At 35.6% G+C, this 17,530-nt stretch overlaps 3 protein-coding genes across 3 annotated transcripts; all 3 read right to left on the reverse strand.

Moving 5' to 3' along the window:
* Positions 1 to 1,982: 1,982 nt before the first annotated feature.
* Positions 1,983 to 3,419, reverse strand: LOC125204407 (GATA transcription factor 9-like). The gene is made up of 2 exons (XM_048103066.2): positions 3,013 to 3,419; positions 1,983 to 2,746 (listed from the first exon to the last, which is right to left on the reverse strand). The coding sequence occupies exons 1-2, from the start codon at positions 3,304 to 3,306 to the stop codon at positions 2,162 to 2,164; spliced, it is 879 nt and encodes a 292-aa protein (XP_047959023.2). The 5' UTR covers positions 3,307 to 3,419; the 3' UTR covers positions 1,983 to 2,161.
* A 3,941-nt stretch (positions 3,420 to 7,360) lies between these two features.
* On the reverse strand, positions 7,361 to 9,554 carry LOC125203719 (protein transport protein SEC13 homolog B-like). Its single transcript, XM_048102138.2, has 2 exons — positions 9,522 to 9,554; positions 7,361 to 8,489 (listed from the first exon to the last, which is right to left on the reverse strand). The coding sequence occupies exon 2, from the start codon at positions 8,389 to 8,391 to the stop codon at positions 7,489 to 7,491; it is 903 nt and encodes a 300-aa protein (XP_047958095.1). The 5' UTR covers positions 8,392 to 8,489; positions 9,522 to 9,554; the 3' UTR covers positions 7,361 to 7,488.
* Positions 9,555 to 10,514: 960 nt separating this feature from the next.
* LOC125204756 (uncharacterized) lies at positions 10,515 to 15,731 on the reverse strand. Its single transcript, XM_048103483.2, has 14 exons — positions 15,236 to 15,731; positions 15,056 to 15,124; positions 14,865 to 14,975; positions 14,705 to 14,773; positions 14,463 to 14,627; positions 14,156 to 14,191; positions 13,864 to 13,970; positions 13,693 to 13,764; positions 12,883 to 12,934; positions 11,984 to 12,594; positions 11,301 to 11,501; positions 11,087 to 11,204; positions 10,912 to 10,988; positions 10,515 to 10,816 (listed from the first exon to the last, which is right to left on the reverse strand). Exons 1-13 carry the CDS (start codon positions 15,596 to 15,598, stop codon positions 10,917 to 10,919), a joined length of 2,046 nt encoding a protein of 681 aa, XP_047959440.1. The 5' UTR covers positions 15,599 to 15,731; the 3' UTR covers positions 10,515 to 10,816; positions 10,912 to 10,916.
* Positions 15,732 to 17,530: the final 1,799 nt, after the last annotated feature.

Below are 17,530 nucleotides of genomic sequence, written 5' to 3' on the forward strand. Positions count from 1 at the left end.
TAACGATAGAATCTGTAATTTACTATAGTAACTTTTCAATCAATTTTTTTACTATTACTATTTTCCAAGGTGGACATAACGGGCCCCACTGTAGGCAAATGTCTAGCAATGGGCAGACAGGTAATTTGGCCCAATGTTACTTCAAATCACTCCTTAGCTAAATCAATAATTTTAAATCAAGCAAGAAAAAAAACAAATATTACAATTTTAAATACCATCAAATACCTAAGCAAAATCTTTAATGCTACTAATATTCTTAAATATGTATCTCGAAATGTTCCCACGTTTGATTGTGGACGCACTTCCATGCACTATACATCGTACACCACACGATGTCCTTCGATTCTTTCTTAATTACTCTTCTAAGTAATTACTTTAATTAATCACTGAAATCAATGTTAACGTTTACTTTGTTAATACTAGTATTAAATGTATAGTGAGAAGATTAATCCAATGAATTAATTACACTTAATATTTATAGTGTATGTGCTGACGTGGCGGGAGAAGGTTGGAGGATTGTTGCCCATACTTGTTGGGAGTAACACATGGGGATAAAAATCTCGAAGAAAATGAAAAAATTCACTCTTTTTCATGTTTTTAATATTTTTTATCTTTTAGTTTGAAGCATTCTTTTTCTCAAAGCCAAAGAAAATGGCATGGGGGATGTGAGAACCAAGAAAAGTGCAAATCTTGGGGTAGAGAAAGTTCTTTAATTTAGAAAATATGTGTTCAAACGCCACCCTTTAATTTTTTCATATCCATAGAAATGAATTTTTAATTACATATATCCAAAATTTATTGCATTCATCATCTTGACTTTACGTAGTTTTCAATCCACCACACCGCCTGAAAAATGTACGACTATAAGAATCATTTACAAATACATTAGAATCAATTAAGAAATTAAATAAAGGATAAGTATATAAACGTAAACATATAATCTTCTAATCTTAGAACATAATAAATATACTATACTTGTTTTTTCTATGAGTTACTCAATAGTAAGTAGTAATACTAGGAGTAGTTGAAAGGTACATTGAACATAAACAAAAAAGGGAAATCATAACTTACTAGGCAAAATTCATTTACTTACAATCAAAATTAAAGTTTTTATGTCTTCAACATGGGGTGAATTGGTAGATTGTTAGCCTTAAATAAACTCATAAATACTAACCTTTAATCTTGCAGCAATAAAAAACTGAAGATTGAATTACTTGATTTGTTGGTTTCTTTTTCTTTTTGAGTGGTGGCAATAATTGGAAGCATTTATGATGAAAATATTGCTTGAAATTGAGAAGTGATTGTGGGATTGCATATTTGGTTGAGGTGAAGGGGGCATCCATGTGCAAATTCCCAAACTTTCAAGAAATAGACCCCTAAATGGTCCCATGCTCTCCTTGAGATATGCTCTACACCCATTCCCATGAATACAATTAGCATTAACTACATGCGTTGTCCGGTTGTCGTATGCTATGCGCTGAAGGTCTCGAGTTCGAATTTATCTGTAAAATTTTCAGTTTATTTACTCATCAAGAGAAAACTAACATCAACTACGACAAATTGTTGGTAAGAATTTGCATCTAACTAATAGGTCGAGGATTCGAGTCATCACATTGATGATAATAAATGTGAAATATGAGTATTTATTCATGATCTAAGTTGGTATTTCTTCATCCACACTTTGTCTTGCCCTCCAAAAAAAAAATATTCACCCTCTTACTTTTTCAACTAACTATTCTAAACCCTAATTTTCACCCTCTTTACTTTAACCACTAAGTTCGGTATGAACTAGTATGATTCCTCCGGACTCCAAAATAGCGATTCTCATTCTCAATACTTGATCAATATGAGCTCGAAACCTCCTTTGTATTGGCTTAATTTGTTCCCATGTCTCAAACTACATTTCACTAATATTGTTGTATTTGTACACAACCAACCATAGAAACTAAAATTGTGCAAAATCTAATATGGAAAAAGGGTAATTAAGTGTGAATTCAAAATTTAGGAACAAAAATATGCATTACATGTTCTACAATTGAATTGGAATTTGGAACCATCTCCTTCTCCCTCCAACTTCTGTTTTTTAAAAATTCAAATTTATCTAAAATTTCGGGGTTATGACTTAATTAATTAAGACTAAAAATTAGCAAGGTGGGGCCCACTAGATCACGTGCCTCATATCCTGGCCGTTGATGCCGCTCCGGTGATGGATGAGGAACTCATCGCAGCCGTTGAACACCGCGTGGCCGATCATCTGCTGCCTCTGCACGTCCTTCTGCCGCCGCAGCTCCATCACCTTCCGGTGCGAGTTCGAGTGCCGCGCCGTGACGAACGTCGGGCTCGCGGCGGGCCGGTACTCGGGCACGAGCCGGCCCGACTTGAACCGGACGCCGCACGCGTTGCACAGCGTCTTCGGGCCCATCGGGCCCGTCCTCCACTGCGGCGTCTTCTCCGACGCGCAGTGGAGGCACTTCCGCCCCGGGGCCTCCGACTTCGCCGGCGCCGGCGCCGGCGCGGCGAGGTGGAGGAGGCGGCTGGACCAGTCGCACGGCGGCGCGCGGGAGCGCTTGCTGCGGGCTTTCCCCGGCACGGAGACGTCGGAGGGGAAGTGGCCGGCGACGGCGGAGGAGGAGGTTCCCGGTGATGCGGTTTTGGCGGCGGCGGCGGGGAGGAAGCGGTGGTCGCCGGTGGAGAATGATTCCTCCACGAAATTCGATAGCCATTCCAGCTCAGCTAAATCATCATACTGTTTTTTTTTTTTTGCCAAAAAAAGTAAAATTAGCCCTAATTCATTTCCGGAAATGAAATTCAATCGGAAAATTTCTAAATTACAGTACAATTAGTCGCCGGAAATTTGTCGGCGAGTTAAAAAAGAAAAAGGAAAAGGAAAAGGAGAAAAAAAACACACAATACTGGTGCACACGTTTCAAGGAATTCCATGCAGAAAAAAGCAAAAAAAAAAAAGAAAAAAAAAATCGAATTGAAAATTGGAAAAGGGGGAAATTAAATTACCGGAACGCAGAGCTCGTTGCCGGAGAATTGAGGCTCATTGTAGCTGCGGCAGCTGATATTGCCGTTGAATTGGCCGTCTCCGCCGCCGGAAACGGAGGAATTGCAGCTGTCTACCGCCGTAACAGTGGAGGAATCGCCGGAATTCACCGGCAAGCTCTCGAAAAATGCGTCGGTCATCGTCTCATCCTCTTTCGAAAAATCGAGCAAATCATCCACCGTGAAATGGACGCCATTGTTGAAATTGCCATTTTCCGCCGACGAGAATTCAGCGTAATCAGCGGCGAAATACTCCATTTCTAATCACGAATTCGAACAGTTTAAAAGCGGAGTAACGGTGGAGAGAGGTAAAGAGATAAAGAGAGAGAGAGAATTCAGCTTTGAAATGGTGTCTGTGTTGAAAGCTTGAAAGTGAAGGTGAGAAGTGTGGGTTTTTTATCAGTGAAAGTGTGGGGCGCAATCAAAAGTACATGAAAATACCGTGGTCGAATTTGAATTTATGGTTTCTCTTTACATTCTAATTTATTTATATAAAAAAAGATTCATTATTGATGAATGAATTATTTGTCACTTCACTTACTAATCCTGTAAAGTCAGTTGCTTCTGTTTCCTTTCCTTTTTGGTAAATTCCCATTTTTAGATTTTATCATTTTCATGATTCTTTTTCCTTCTTTCCAATTCTTGCTATCAATCTAAGCAAAGAATAACTACTCGAAAATAGATAAATACTAAACCATAAATTGCCTCGAATTTATACCAATAATAGTAAAAAAAGGTAGTAACATTATTTATCGCCATTCTACCCTTCGGAAAAAAATACTCCCTCCGTCCCATTAAATATGCAACATTTGGAAATCGGCACAGATTTTTATGTAGTGTTATTTTGAGAGTTAATGTAGAGAGAGTATAGCTTACAGATGAAAAAGTAGAGACAGAGATGTTTCTATTATAGGAAACATTTCATTTTTAATAGGATAAACTAAAAAGTAAAACGCTTCATTTATAATGAGACGGAGGGAGTATAAACGAATAATAAAATAAATAATATTGTTGGAGGAGTATTATTTATTACATGAATTTTTTTCTTTATTTAGATATAACCTTTTGAAAAAGAGCTAGCATTGGGATTCTCATTTTCAGAAGCCTATGATATGTGAGCAAACATTTTCTGATGAGTAAAAATATTAAAAAAATCATGCTTTATATGCTTTATTGATAAGGCCAAAATTTATTACAAACTTGCATGTTACTATTGCCATGTTCATGCATTACTGCTCTCTTTATTTAAGTCCAATATATATTAACAGTTATAAATAATAAAACAGTAAAGAGTGTCGCATTCACGATCATAACATATTTACTTCAAAATTTTATTTGATAATTCAAGTTTATAGCGATTAATTCCAGTTTCTCTCTCTAATTATTTTCTCATCGGGAATGGTGATTTGGGCCTATATTTTAAAATTTAATTTTTACAACCCCAACTTAATTTATTAATCCACAATTTGTACTTCACTTTTTAACCTCTATTAAACATGTTATTATATTCCTTAACCCACGTTTAGGCACGACGGATACAGCTCGGATTTTATCTTACGACGGCTACGATGGCGCCACGTGTCACCCCAAGGATTTGAAAGATTGTTACCTTGAATCTTTACTATGCTTTGAGTGGAGTTGGTTAAAATTTTAGCTTTAAGTGACATGCAATTATTTCATTGCCCAATTTTAACACTTGTAGTTGTATGTTGTTAAAAAAAAGGATAAATTGCTAGAAAAAAAACATGAATTTTGATTTATTTTGTAACTTTAAAGGTTATTCATGGAGTATAAATTATGAATTTTATATTTTTCAGTTTTTCACCGGGGTCTAATTTGAGTAAAATTGTAAATGTGACATCCAAAACTAAGAAGATACCATCCTGAATTTTATATATTTTTTTCAATAAATTAGTTATAATTTAACTATATTATTAATTTGAAACACACACCAAATCAGCAACATATTACACATAAGAAATATAAAAAAAATATTCATGAAAAAATTGAGAAAATGTAAAATTTATGGTTTTTACAATCGAATTTTAAAAATTGCATGACAGGTCGAATTTTGACTATAGACAAGTTGCCCTTATTATCTAATCCAATACAAAATGGTTGTAAGATTGCTTAATTGTGATACTATTAAAAATAAACACAGGCTCTATAGAGCAAATGTTCAACTTGTGAAGTAGGTGCTGAATTCGAATCCTCTTGATATCATTTGTAATTTTCTCCTTTATATAGAAGTTTATTTTAAAAAAAACTATGTAATAAAGTATAGCTAATTAATCAAAGGTTCAATCATGGGATTTGAAGTCGATCACATCTCATTTATTGCACTCACTGAAATCATGTATCAATAGTTAGTGTTGTTTCACTCAAATTGATAAAAAAAACATCACCGGTGGAAAGATAACTTTTCGTGTGGTCTAATGTAGCAATAGGGCCAAACTATTAGGCCAATTTAAGTCACATGCGTTATTTTTGTTATATTTTAGACCCTTTACAACAAAGGTAGAATTGATACGATAATGAATCGTTACAATCTTCAAATCATAAATGTAGGAATACCCATATCATGGTGAAGAAATATACAAATCTTCAAATTAAGTTGTTCAATGAAATGTATAATAGTAATTAATTTTGTGATTGTTCGAATTGGATATAGTACTATACTGATTGGTGCATGCATACGTATAAAATTTGGCAATTACTATTAAATTTTATTTCGAATTTATTGCATAACAAAAATATTTGTAGTTGATATCAAAAGTGGATCACGTTGAAGATTTACCTTTATAAATGAGAACGTAGGAACACTTGTCACACATATATATTTTTTGCACTGTAAATATAAATCACGTTTTGCAAATTCAAGTAGACATACATTGTACATTCAGTGCATATCAATCCATTCAATTATCACATTCTCACTTTAAGAAATGATCTTACATGAACTTTTCCATCTATACAATCACATAAAAAACTCTCTTTTCCTAAAAACTACTACTACTACTAATCACTTAGTGACTTATAACTAATTAATATCATGCATATTAGTGCCATGTTATATGAAGTATCTACATATTTACTGTCATATAGAAACAAAATGTATCATGCAAACTGTATTGGCTATTATTTTATCTCTCCCATTCTATCTATTTAAAATTTAAGCTCTAGTAATTAAGCCTAAATGATTAGTGCAAATCCCAATATTAACTTCTTTACTGTCGACAGATGGATAAACTCTCATTTAACTAATTACAGCTAATCCTATAATCAGTTGGCAATTGTTTGTCAACACTCCATTTTTCTTAACTTTTTTCCTGCAGTCATATATTAAATCACATTCTAGAGAGAGATATTTTCCTAATTACTTACTAATCCACTTTGATATATTTACTTAATTTTATAAAGAGTAGTTCGTGGGGTCCAACCAAGCACGTGACAAAGATGAGCAGTGTTGTCAGCCAGCATGTGATAAACTTTTTAATAACTCGATTTTTTTTAATACTACTACAAGAAGGTTGTATGTATAGTTTGTAAGTACTCTAAGCATACTTAGTGGTACGCCATTCTTGTTCTAGCGGTGGTCAAAATTCCAATAGCTGGAAAATTCGAATCCCATTTCAGCATTTCTGTAGTGTAAATGAGCCTTTTATTTTATTAGTATTATATTTGTATTATTGTAGTGATTAAATTTGTAGTATGATATTTTTGGGGTGGCTATGTTAATGAGTTAGAGCGTCTTCTTTGATGCTTCCCACACGTGCGTCAACCCAGCGGCAATTGTAGAGGAAACGTGTTCGCACGTGTAGGGAAGTCACGTGGCTGGTGATCTCTTCACGTGCCTCTCTCCTTAATGGGTGGCCTAATTGTAGGTTATTGTGATTTATTTTCTTGAAAATTATAGGTTTATTCATAATTACTATAATTTATAGAGATTATAATGATGAGTGGCCCCTCGTGTGGAGTATTTGGCATTTTTAAATTTTATTGTTATCATTTTAATAGATTGTGATAATAGTATCGATTTGATATTATTAGAGGTACGAGAGATTTTAAAAGAATCAAAATTGGGAAATAAAATATGAGAACTAATGTCAACTCGTGTGGGCATGAGACTTTTATTTCATATAATGTTCAAATTTTGAACTTCATTTGATTGATGCCTAATGTATATACTACTAAAGAATTTCACACCACTTAGGCTATACATATATGAATACTTATAAAATGAATCATCCTATCACATAACAATCAAATATTATTATTTTGCCCATGAATCAACTTTTAATGAAAATGAAGATATTAAAAGTTAATACTATCATATATTTTTCCACTCGATGGCATGTTATCAGATTCATATCAAACATGTTAATGAAAATTGAAGGTTGTGTGTATCTGGAAATTATATGAGTAGATCACCTAGATTTATTACTCAACTGCGGTCACCTTCTGCCATTCTCCGTCTTCCGCTTCTTTCCACAGCGTCACGTTGTTTTGACCATCAGCCACAGCAAGGATGTTCCCGGTGAGTGACCACGACACCTTCCAAACGGGAGCTCCGAAATCATGTAGAACTTTTCCTTCCCATTGATCACCTTCCTTGGCCGCAATCCATATTATAACTTTTCCATCTTGAGAAGCGCTTGCAATGGTTGACTTTGGAAGTCCCAAATTTGGAGCCCAGGCGACATCCCTGACCCAATCAGTATGCATATGGAGAGCAGGGAAGCAGTCCATCCTCCAAATTCCATTGTCGAGCTTCCACACTTTCACTGTGTTGTCACAGCCACCGGATGCTAACTTCTGAACAGCGCCGAGTAGACCAGAACCCACGAGAGCACCAGGGGACGTTGAAGGGGCCCAGGAGACAGAGGTGACACCAACGGGATGGGCCTGTTCAATTCGAGATTTATCCCATCCACCGTCTGATCTTGCAGTAAAGACTGAGATGTTTCCATCTGTGGATCCACAGGCAAGACAAAGGCCCAGTTCGTGAGGAGCCCATGCAATAGAATTGACAGAGGCTTTATGATCGTCAAAAACATGAGCCTGGGTCCATTCATTTTGATTACCCTCCTTCCAGAGTATAACCTTTCCATCATAAGAACAGGAAGCAAGGAGCGAACCGAACTTAGGATGGGCCCATGATGCTTGCCACACGGGTCCTTGATGACCAGTTAGAGTTGCAAGATGCTGAGATCCTGAGTTGCTGACTCCGATAATTTTGATAGTGTTGTCTGAAGATGCTGTAGCAAGGCGTTTACCATAATAATCCATTGCCACGTCGTGAACAACATCTTGGTGACCCGTTTCAATCTTTTGTCCAGGCATCTTTAGTTTCCAAACAAACACAAAATACAAATTCCACAAATATTCAATATCCCACCCACCACTTTAGCCTCCCGCGAAAGGACTTCACTTCAGCTAACCTGACGCCAACAACCCCAATTACATTAAAAGCAACAACTGTTCTTAACTGTTGCCTCCAAATAAAGAATGGGAAAATGTAGAAAGAAAAGGTCATAGTACGAATCCAATTTTAATCTTAATGATGCTCAAACATGTAGAAACATTAGCCAAGAATGGATAAGCACAGGATATCTAACAGAGAGCTATAAATCAAGTAAACAAGGTCATAACATGGTTCGTTTACAAATGAGTTGTGCATTACATGTAGAACTAACAAATACGAGGAACATACATATAGCAAAATGATTACAATCAGAGCAGAGATTAGGTACACGGCACATCAGATGCAAATAAGAAGATATCACACATTCAAATTCAACGACTTCAGCCTAACGAGAATAACATTGTTCCCGACTATGATTTCTCGATAACTGAATTCCACGGTTAGGCTTTACAGAGCTCTAAATTATTACTTCTCCTCTTGTCTACCCTCAACTACGATCAGTATTTCATGTTTAGGATTTACTAATTCTAATTTTGCACCTCTCATTGTCTACAGTCCAACAAAACAATAGAATAATTAACTCTGTTCACAGTTTGGTTTGCCCTATATATTCACATGTTTTATTTCCATTGGGAACAAGCATTGGCAAGAAATAACATCTAACAAAGACCGTACACATAAAATTGACAATTATGAGCAGCAAATCCAAATATGCATTTGCCTATTTCGAATTCTGTCAAATTTTCGAGTGGGCAACAGCTTCTTAAGCCCTAAAATCCCAAGGCTAAAATAAAAAAATCGCAGATCGGAGTGTAAGAAGACGAGAAGACTCAAAATAGAACGCATAATCAAATCGATTTCATCGAAAGTATTTCCACTAGCATTCTCTAATTGCTGAATAAAAAAAAAAGTAGATCAATCACGAAATCACAAACGGATGACGAGATCAAGAAGAACTAATCCAACAAAGAGAAGTGCATAATGCCAAACAAGGATGAAATTCAGAAAATGAAAAGCGATTAGAAACGAAGAGCAGATTGGGACTGACCTGTTGCGGAAGAGAAGGAGCTCTGACTGAATAAACTGGAATATTTTAATTCTGTTTTATATGTTAGTCCGCTGGAACGACGCCGTTTTAACATTTATATGGAGTAATTTCTTTTTTTGTAATGTGCTGAACCAGTTTTTACTTAATTAGAAAAATGTTGGGGATTAATCAATCAAAATTTTCAAACTATTCATTACAAAATGATAGTAGTAGATTAGTACTCCCTCCGTCCCATTTTAGGAGTCCTGATTTACTATTTTTGGGTGTCCCACTTTAGGAGTTTCGGTTGGAATATTCTATAATTGATAATAGGCTCCACATTCCACTCACCTTTTTCTACTCACATTTTATTATAAAAATAATATATAAAAATATGACCCACATTCCACTATTTTTTTCACCAACTTTTTTTTATATTTCTTAAAATCCATGTCAAATTCAATCGGGACTCCTAAAGTGGGACGGAGGGAATAGTAATAATCATTGTTATTTAGACAATTCGAGAATCAACTTATGCAACTATATTTTGAACTAATCGTGTCTATAGTACTACAGAATAAAACATTGATTATCATTAAAAAAAAATTGAAGATTTCTTATATGCAATTGAAGTCCAATGGATCTACATTACATTACAGAAAGAATTACTCCCTCTAACCCATATAATTCGTCCCAGTTTTCCATTTTGATCCATCCCATATAATTTGTCTCACTTCACTTTTACCATTTTTGGTAGTGGACCTCATATTCCACCAACTCATTCATACTCACATTTTATTATAATAATAATATATAAAGGTGGGACTCACATTCCACTAACTTTTTCAACCCACTTTTTATTACAATTCTTAAAACCCGTGCCCGGTCAAAGTGACCCGAATTATCCGGGACGGAGGGAGTAGTAAATTTTAGGAATCTGTGTCTGTGTGTGCGCAATTCATGTATTTAGAATGTTAAAACTAAGTGAATATATTTAGTTCGGCAGTATAGGAATTAGGAACATGTTATGTATATTACTATTAACTATTCAAATCAATACTACAACAAATGATCCAACTATCAATTCTACTGTTGTTCTAACCATTTGCAACAGACAAAAACTAATCTCTTTACTCTACCAGTCTACTGTTGTTATAACCATTTGCAGCAGACAAAAACTCATCTCTTCTTCAACTGTACAGCTAATCCCTTGTTTAACCAAATCTCTACACACGTTTACAAGCACCCTTTTCCAGTCTTGTGTGTATCGATCAGAACAAACTGCGTCCCAGTAGAGATCTTCGGGTTTCCACAGACTAGAGTCACAGACAACAAAATGATACACAGTAAGGATAAGAAGCAGGTACAGCAAAGAATCTCAGAAATACAAGGCAAAAATTAAGCTAGATACATGAGTCATCTAGTTGTCGGAATATTATTCCTCAGGACCCACTCGGAGCCTTGAGACACACACAATTCCTGCAAGACCTGCAGAAAGCATGGAAGATTATACAGAGTGGGAATTAACTTGCAATATTAGATATTCATTATGTAATAATCATAAGTCATTAAAGCTCACTGATCACCTTTTTATACGCAGCCTCACTCACGTCTTTAAGTTTCATATTTGCAGCCTCGATTATGTGAGCCTTTCTAAGTTTTCCATCTGGTCCTTTAGCAAGAAAAAGATCAATGACAACTTTCCTGCAGACAAAAGTACCATGCATTGATGTATACATGAAAATTATACGGTCAAGATACAAGTAGAAAGGTTTGAGGTGCAAAGAGCAGAGGAATGACCTGAGATCATCATATTCTGGATGATCTGGTGATGATTTTGGAACACAGATGCCATGAATGTTAACAGCTACTTCACTGATGATTTCCCGAAGCTCGTGTGGAGAAGCATTTGCTGCAGCCTCAGACTCTTTTACAGGTCCTTTTGACCGCATCCTATTGTCAATTGCCATTTCCCTTAACCGCTGGCTGATTTGTTCAAAACTACAAAAGCGTAAAGTACAATTTTCCCTTCATTAAATCAAAATAAATTCAGGATAAAGCACTCTTGATCAATATACAGAAAATGGATACAACAACACAAAGAAAGAGAATACTACTTCTGGGATTCATTGTGGTTAACAATCACAGTATTGTTCCAATATTAAATTATTGGAAATTTAGCAATATCTCAGAATTCAAGAATCAAGACTAACTTAATGACACAGGTGTAACAAACATACTATTATTTTAGGATATACCCCTACCACTCATTATGGAATCTATGTTCAACTCAATATCAATGACGACTTAAGTAGGAAGGGTGATGGCAGCTAAAATCCAGACATTTTCCTTTTCATTTTTTTTATTATATTACAACACAGACTTTTGTGGCAGAAAACAAGTGCTATCAGCCTAAAAGCATACATGAGAAACCCAAATTGAAATAGAACCGGATTACATCGGAAACACATGATCCGACTAACCTGCAAGTCTTGTTAATTTTAAAAAATTTCAGAAGGGCATTCCTTGTAGCCTTACGATCTTCTTCTGACATCACATTTCTTGGTGTTGATCCACTTGACATCCCTGCAGCTGGTTTAATGGAACCTTTTGATTCTACAGGGTTTGCCCGAGTACTAGAGTCGGAGGGCTTCACAACAGGCCCATTCTTTCCTCCAGGGACACGTGCATCAATATTTTTCTCCAAGGTTTCCCAATTTTCTTGTTGTTTCTTTACAATGGCAGGATAGAGTTTTATGAAATCAGGATCTGGAAGCTCTTTAAGTTTCCAGTCTCTTAAGGTAGGTCTCCTTGTTGCAAATTTAGGCAGGACTTGAGTCATTGCTTTAGCCAGTGCAGGCACTTTATTCTGTATTTGATCATCCTTAATTATCACATCCTTGCTAAATAGAAGAAGAACAATATTCCTGGCTAAACCATTAAATCCCTCTTTATATTCTGTATACAACGTCGTTCTGGGAACCCAAAGTCCTTGAACTAACACAGCAAGTTCTTGCAAGACTGCTAATACTTCTTCGATGGGCTGATCTGGAGCTACGTGCATAAGGGTGTCAAATCTGTGAAGTGGAGGGCCCTGTTCCAGAAACTTCACAAAATCAATTGATGGCAAGAAATATGGAACAGATTCCAAGAAGGAGACATTGAAGGAAGGAAATACGATAAAATGGACGGAAGAGGGACTGGAAAAGGATAATTATGTAATCTAGCTAGTGCCAGATAATACTATTATGGCTGTCAAAGTGGCAAACAAGTAGTACAAGACTTGTTTGATGAAAAAGAAATTGTTTACATGTGCATAACAATAAGATAACAATAATAACTGCTGTGTACAATCTCAATATAAAGGTAATTGGTCACAGACCTCAAGAAGCCAAGTTTCAAACCGTTCTTTTAGTGGTTTTTCCAGTAAGGACCTGCAACAACATCACAATATAAGATGAACACAAGCATCACATGTACAGGTTCCCTTAATCTACTCAGGAACAGGAGGTAAAGCTGACTTTTGCAACTTAGGTATCCTAATAACTTAGATGAAGTGCATGTCAGCAATAGAAACATGGAAACACTGGACTAAATATTGCAATAAGGTTATAGTCGGGGTGTGTGTTGGACAAGAAATGCTGAAAAAGTAATGAGGAGAAGCAACAAAATGGAATGAAGCACCTTACACGATTAATAATTGATGATCTGTCATCCAATGCAGCAAAAGGTATGCATGAGAGTGAAAAAGAAAAAATTTCAAGGATAACAGTATTCATAAATTAAACACCATGTCACCCCCTTCACCCATTTGACTCAAATTGGCTTCATCAGAATATTTTTCATTTCTCATCCGCACTTAATCTTAGAAGCTTATTTATTTATGTTTGTAGGGAGACAAAACAACCATGTAAAATAGGAAATGTTTTTAAATCTATTTGCTATATTGCTAGTAAAAATGCTCTTCACAAGCAAAATAAGGAGTAAATATTAGAAGAAGACCATAGATATAAAAAGATTTTTTTGGCGCCAAAAGCTCTACAATGAAAATGGACTCTATAGAGTTCAAAGATATGTAATATGATTAGCACAAGAATGCACTGTAGTTGGGCAACAACTGAAAATCAGCAAATTATAGCTTCCACCTTCTTAAACAGAAACAGAAACAAAAAGGCTCAAACAATTTGCCTACCTTCCTATAGGAACTTTGGAACTCAAACTGTCACCAGAAGAGCCAGGGCACAAGCTATTCAAATAATCACCCCTTCAAACAACGAAAAGAAATCAGAAATGCTGAAATTGTGAACATATTAACCTAAGAAGCATCAACTAAACATTCAGAAAAATGGGTACATGTACTTACGAGCTCATGGAAAATGAAATCTCTGAGCCTTGTCGTGCTATCATTTTTTTAAGATATCCTTCTGATATGCCACTATTCACGCTGTGGTACTTGAGCGGAATCCAGCTCTGACAAGGAAAGAAAGAACAATGATTAAAGTAGGCATAAAGAGTTCTAAACCATTGGACTTCTTCGGCATTCCCTTCCCACAAACTATAGAACTATAGCATCATGGAAGAAGACGGATGCGCAGACCGTTCTGTAAGGATGCTGGTTTTATATCGTTATAGAGAATGGAAGTGAACTTTAATACCTCTTCTACACTATCCTTGGCCTCCTCTGGAGCTTTCTGCAAGAAGTATCGATTCAGTGGGTAACTAAAATCATAGTATGAAGTTAATGTGATAGAGGCAATCTAGGAATGCAAATAATAAAACAACAATAAGCGTTCTGTCATGTTAGCTAAACAAGGAAAAATACTTAGAAACTGAAAATAAGATGATTATAAAACCTCTCATCAACTTCAGCAGAGAAATATAAGGAGAGACAGAAAAGGAGATGCCGTAAAGATGTGTAATCTAATCTATATAAACTATGTATGTCAAAGAATTAAAAGTAACCTGTTTCCTTGACATCCCAGAAGCTTTCGCTTCCTGCTGTTCTTCTATCTTCACCACATCGTTAACTTTCTTTGACGCGGCAGTCTTCTTTTTAGATTCCGTCTCACTAAGATGACGCATTGATGGTCTAAATTGTACAGCAGCATGAATAGGATTCAAGTGTAACTGCACGAGAGAAAAAATATAAACGAACAACTCTTTCAGTAAGAAACATTAAATCAAAGGGACTCAAAAGCATGTACCTTATTTCCAGTAAGAACACCAATTGCGCGTCCATTGGTTTGACGTGGCATCCATGACTGTACAAGAGTCTAGCCAAGGAAATATAAGGATATATTGTAAACATGACTTCTTCATAACAAAATTTTTGTCAATTGGAATTTGGAACATAAAAAAGAAAACCTGTTTCTTGATCTTCAATTGGGGGTCAGCATCAGTGTCATAATTTTCGGAGCCAACATCAATGGTTAAATCAATTTCCACTTCTCTACTACTTGTTTGCTTCACTCTCACCTGAAATACTTCACAGTTTCTCGCAATATTACAAACATTACCAATTCAGTCACCATTTGCATATAAAAATTTGTGCATACCTCTTCGCATCTCTCATCTAATTCATATGGCCGCCATAGCGGCCTGAGTGGAAATTGAAACAGATATAACTGAGAAATAAAATCAATTGCACCATAATTAGAAACAATGAAATTCATCAGCAAACAATGTGCATAAATAAATGAAATTCAACAAGAAGAAGATCAATTAAGGCTACTTACCCGAGTCTCGTCATCAACCGAAGGAGAAAAGTAGACATCGATTTCTCGAACAACTTCATCTTCCTCTCCCTGCTCAGCTTCAACCTCCGCTAATTCAGTATCCATTGATTCACCTGCCACCTCCAATTTCTTCTCGCTGGGGTCAATGTCCATCGCAGCTGCATCGTTGTCGTGTTCGGGCTCTATCTCGGGCTTGACATCGACTTCTTCGCTCTTGGACGCCGGCAGTGACACCGACGGCGGTTCCGTTTTTGGCTTGGGTTTGGAATCGGGGTGGGATTTAGCGCCCTTAGGCGCGTAGCGAGAAGCACGGGTCCGGGCTTGCTTCGGGCCATCGTCGAGATCGTCGAGATCGATGTCCATCTTTGCTAGTTCAATTGAAGGAAAGCAACGAGTGTTGTGCTCTGGAAATGTTCGACGAAATGCGTCTTCGGCGCAGTAGTAGTAGTTTCAGTTTCAACGCCGTCAGAATGAATTCCTAAATTTCATAGCCTTTGTTTCTCACTTTATTTATATAGTCATGTATAATTTTTATTTATTGTGCTAATTTATTTACTTAGTCATGTACTTACTATAATTTTTATTTATTGTGCTAATTTATTTTTATTTATTGTGCTATTTTATCATTGAAGTGCTCTAATAAGTAGACTCGTTTTATTACCACTCTTAGGGCTCGTTTGATAAGAAATATGAGATATAACAATATTTGTTAAATAAGATAAGAAATGCAGGGCTTCGTTTTAAGATAAGCTTGGATGAAGGTTGCTTCATTGTTGTTTGATAGATAAGAAATTATCTAGATTTTGTATTAATAAATCATAATAAATGAGGTAGAAATGTTATCCGATCAAATTTGTGAGATACTACATCTCTTTGTATTTTAAGGAAAAATTTGCAGGCTCGGATGGGCTATAAGAAAACCACGGGCTGACATAATATGTTAACTATGATATCAACCACTTAGAAATAGTCATACAAGTATTTATATCTAGGCATTACTAACTTATCAAACGGGTCCTTATAGTTTAGATAATTAATTAACTGCAATTGTCTAACTAAATAAAAAATAATAATTCTACGAATTTTTTCTAATTTTATAATTTGAATATTCGGATTCGAATTATTTTGGGCTATTATTATAGAATCGCATCTTCCCACGATAAAAAAGTATTACCATCCCCCATATTCCCTTTTTATTTTAGCATATTTTCTTCTTTCTTGGGCAAATATTACCCCAACTTCACTTTTTCTTGATGATTTTCTTTAAATAAATGTTGGGTCTGAAAGAAAAAAAATACTCCCTCCGTCCTCGAAAATTTGTCTCAGTTTTCCATTTCCGTCCGTCCCCCAAAATTTGTCCCATTTCACTTTTACCATTTTTGGTAGTGGACCTCATATTCCACTAACTCATTCTTACTCACATTTTATTATAAAACTAATACTTTAAAAGTATGACCCACATCCCACCAACTTTTTCAACTCACTTTCAATTACATTTCTTAAAACCCGTGCCCGGTCAAACCGGGACGAATTTTCATGGACGGAGGGAGTAAATTTTATTATTCTCCCGTCCCACAATAATTGTTACTCTTATGGTGGGCACGGATACTAAGAAATGTAAAGAAAAATTAGGTTGAAAAGGTTAGTGGAATGTGAGACCCACTTTTTTATATTGGTTTTATAATAGAATGTGAGTGAAATTAGTTACTGTAATGTGAGACCTACTTACCATGGTAAAAATGAAGTGTGACAATTATCGTGGGATGGATCGAAATGGAAAATAACGACAATTATTGTGGGACGGATGGAGTATAATTTTCTCTAAGATTTGAAAATTTAAGTTTTTAACTAAAGTTCAATAAAGGCAAGATTCTTTAAAGGAGATTCCCTTTAATTTAACATCTTTTTTTTGCAAAAAACTTCCATTCAAATTTAACTTCATTCTTGGTGATTTTATTTGTTTGTTCTTTAGGCCTAAAAGGAAAAAATTTATACTCATGTTTATTACTCCCTATTTTTTCTAAGAGATAAGTGTACATCAAACCAAAGCCTTAAACCCGAGACTATGCAAAGTTCAAATATAAAAAGTTCAACAATAAAAAGTTACAAATATAAACAGAAACAGGTTGACAGAGCCTTTCAATTATTAACATGAGCAAAATACAATACATTGCTATTCAAAATAAGCACAACGTGGAAAATATTCAAACAATAACAAAAACTGTGGGAAACTACCTGTTATGGGATGCCTATAGTTGTAGTATTATTGTTTTACTATAGTTGTATTATTGCTCT

This window comes from Salvia hispanica, chromosome 6 (assembly GCF_029641045.1).
Source record: "Salvia hispanica isolate PSC_SH4W2 chromosome 6, Shi_PSC_v1, whole genome shotgun sequence".
Lineage (NCBI taxonomy): Eukaryota > Viridiplantae > Streptophyta > Magnoliopsida > Lamiales > Lamiaceae > Salvia > Salvia hispanica.

Coding starts and splice junctions, on each gene's coding strand:
- LOC125204407 (XM_048103066.2), bottom strand. CDS start 3,306: ATGGAGTATTTCGCCGCTGATTACGCTGAATTCTCGTCGGCGGAAAAT. Junction 2,747..3,012: donor GCAACGAGCTCTGCGTTCCG/GTAATTTAATTT, acceptor AAAAAAAAACAG/TATGATGATTTAGCTGAGCT.
- LOC125204756 (XM_048103483.2), bottom strand. CDS start 15,598: ATGGACATCGATCTCGACGATCTCGACGATGGCCCGAAGCAAGCCCGG. Junction 13,765..13,863: donor ATTTCATTTTCCATGAGCTC/GTAAGTACATGT, acceptor CGTTGTTTGAAG/GGGTGATTATTTGAATAGCT. Junction 11,205..11,300: donor CCAGAATATGATGATCTCAG/GTCATTCCTCTG, acceptor TTTTGTCTGCAG/GAAAGTTGTCATTGATCTTT.
- LOC125203719 (XM_048102138.2), bottom strand. CDS start 8,391: ATGCCTGGACAAAAGATTGAAACGGGTCACCAAGATGTTGTTCACGAC.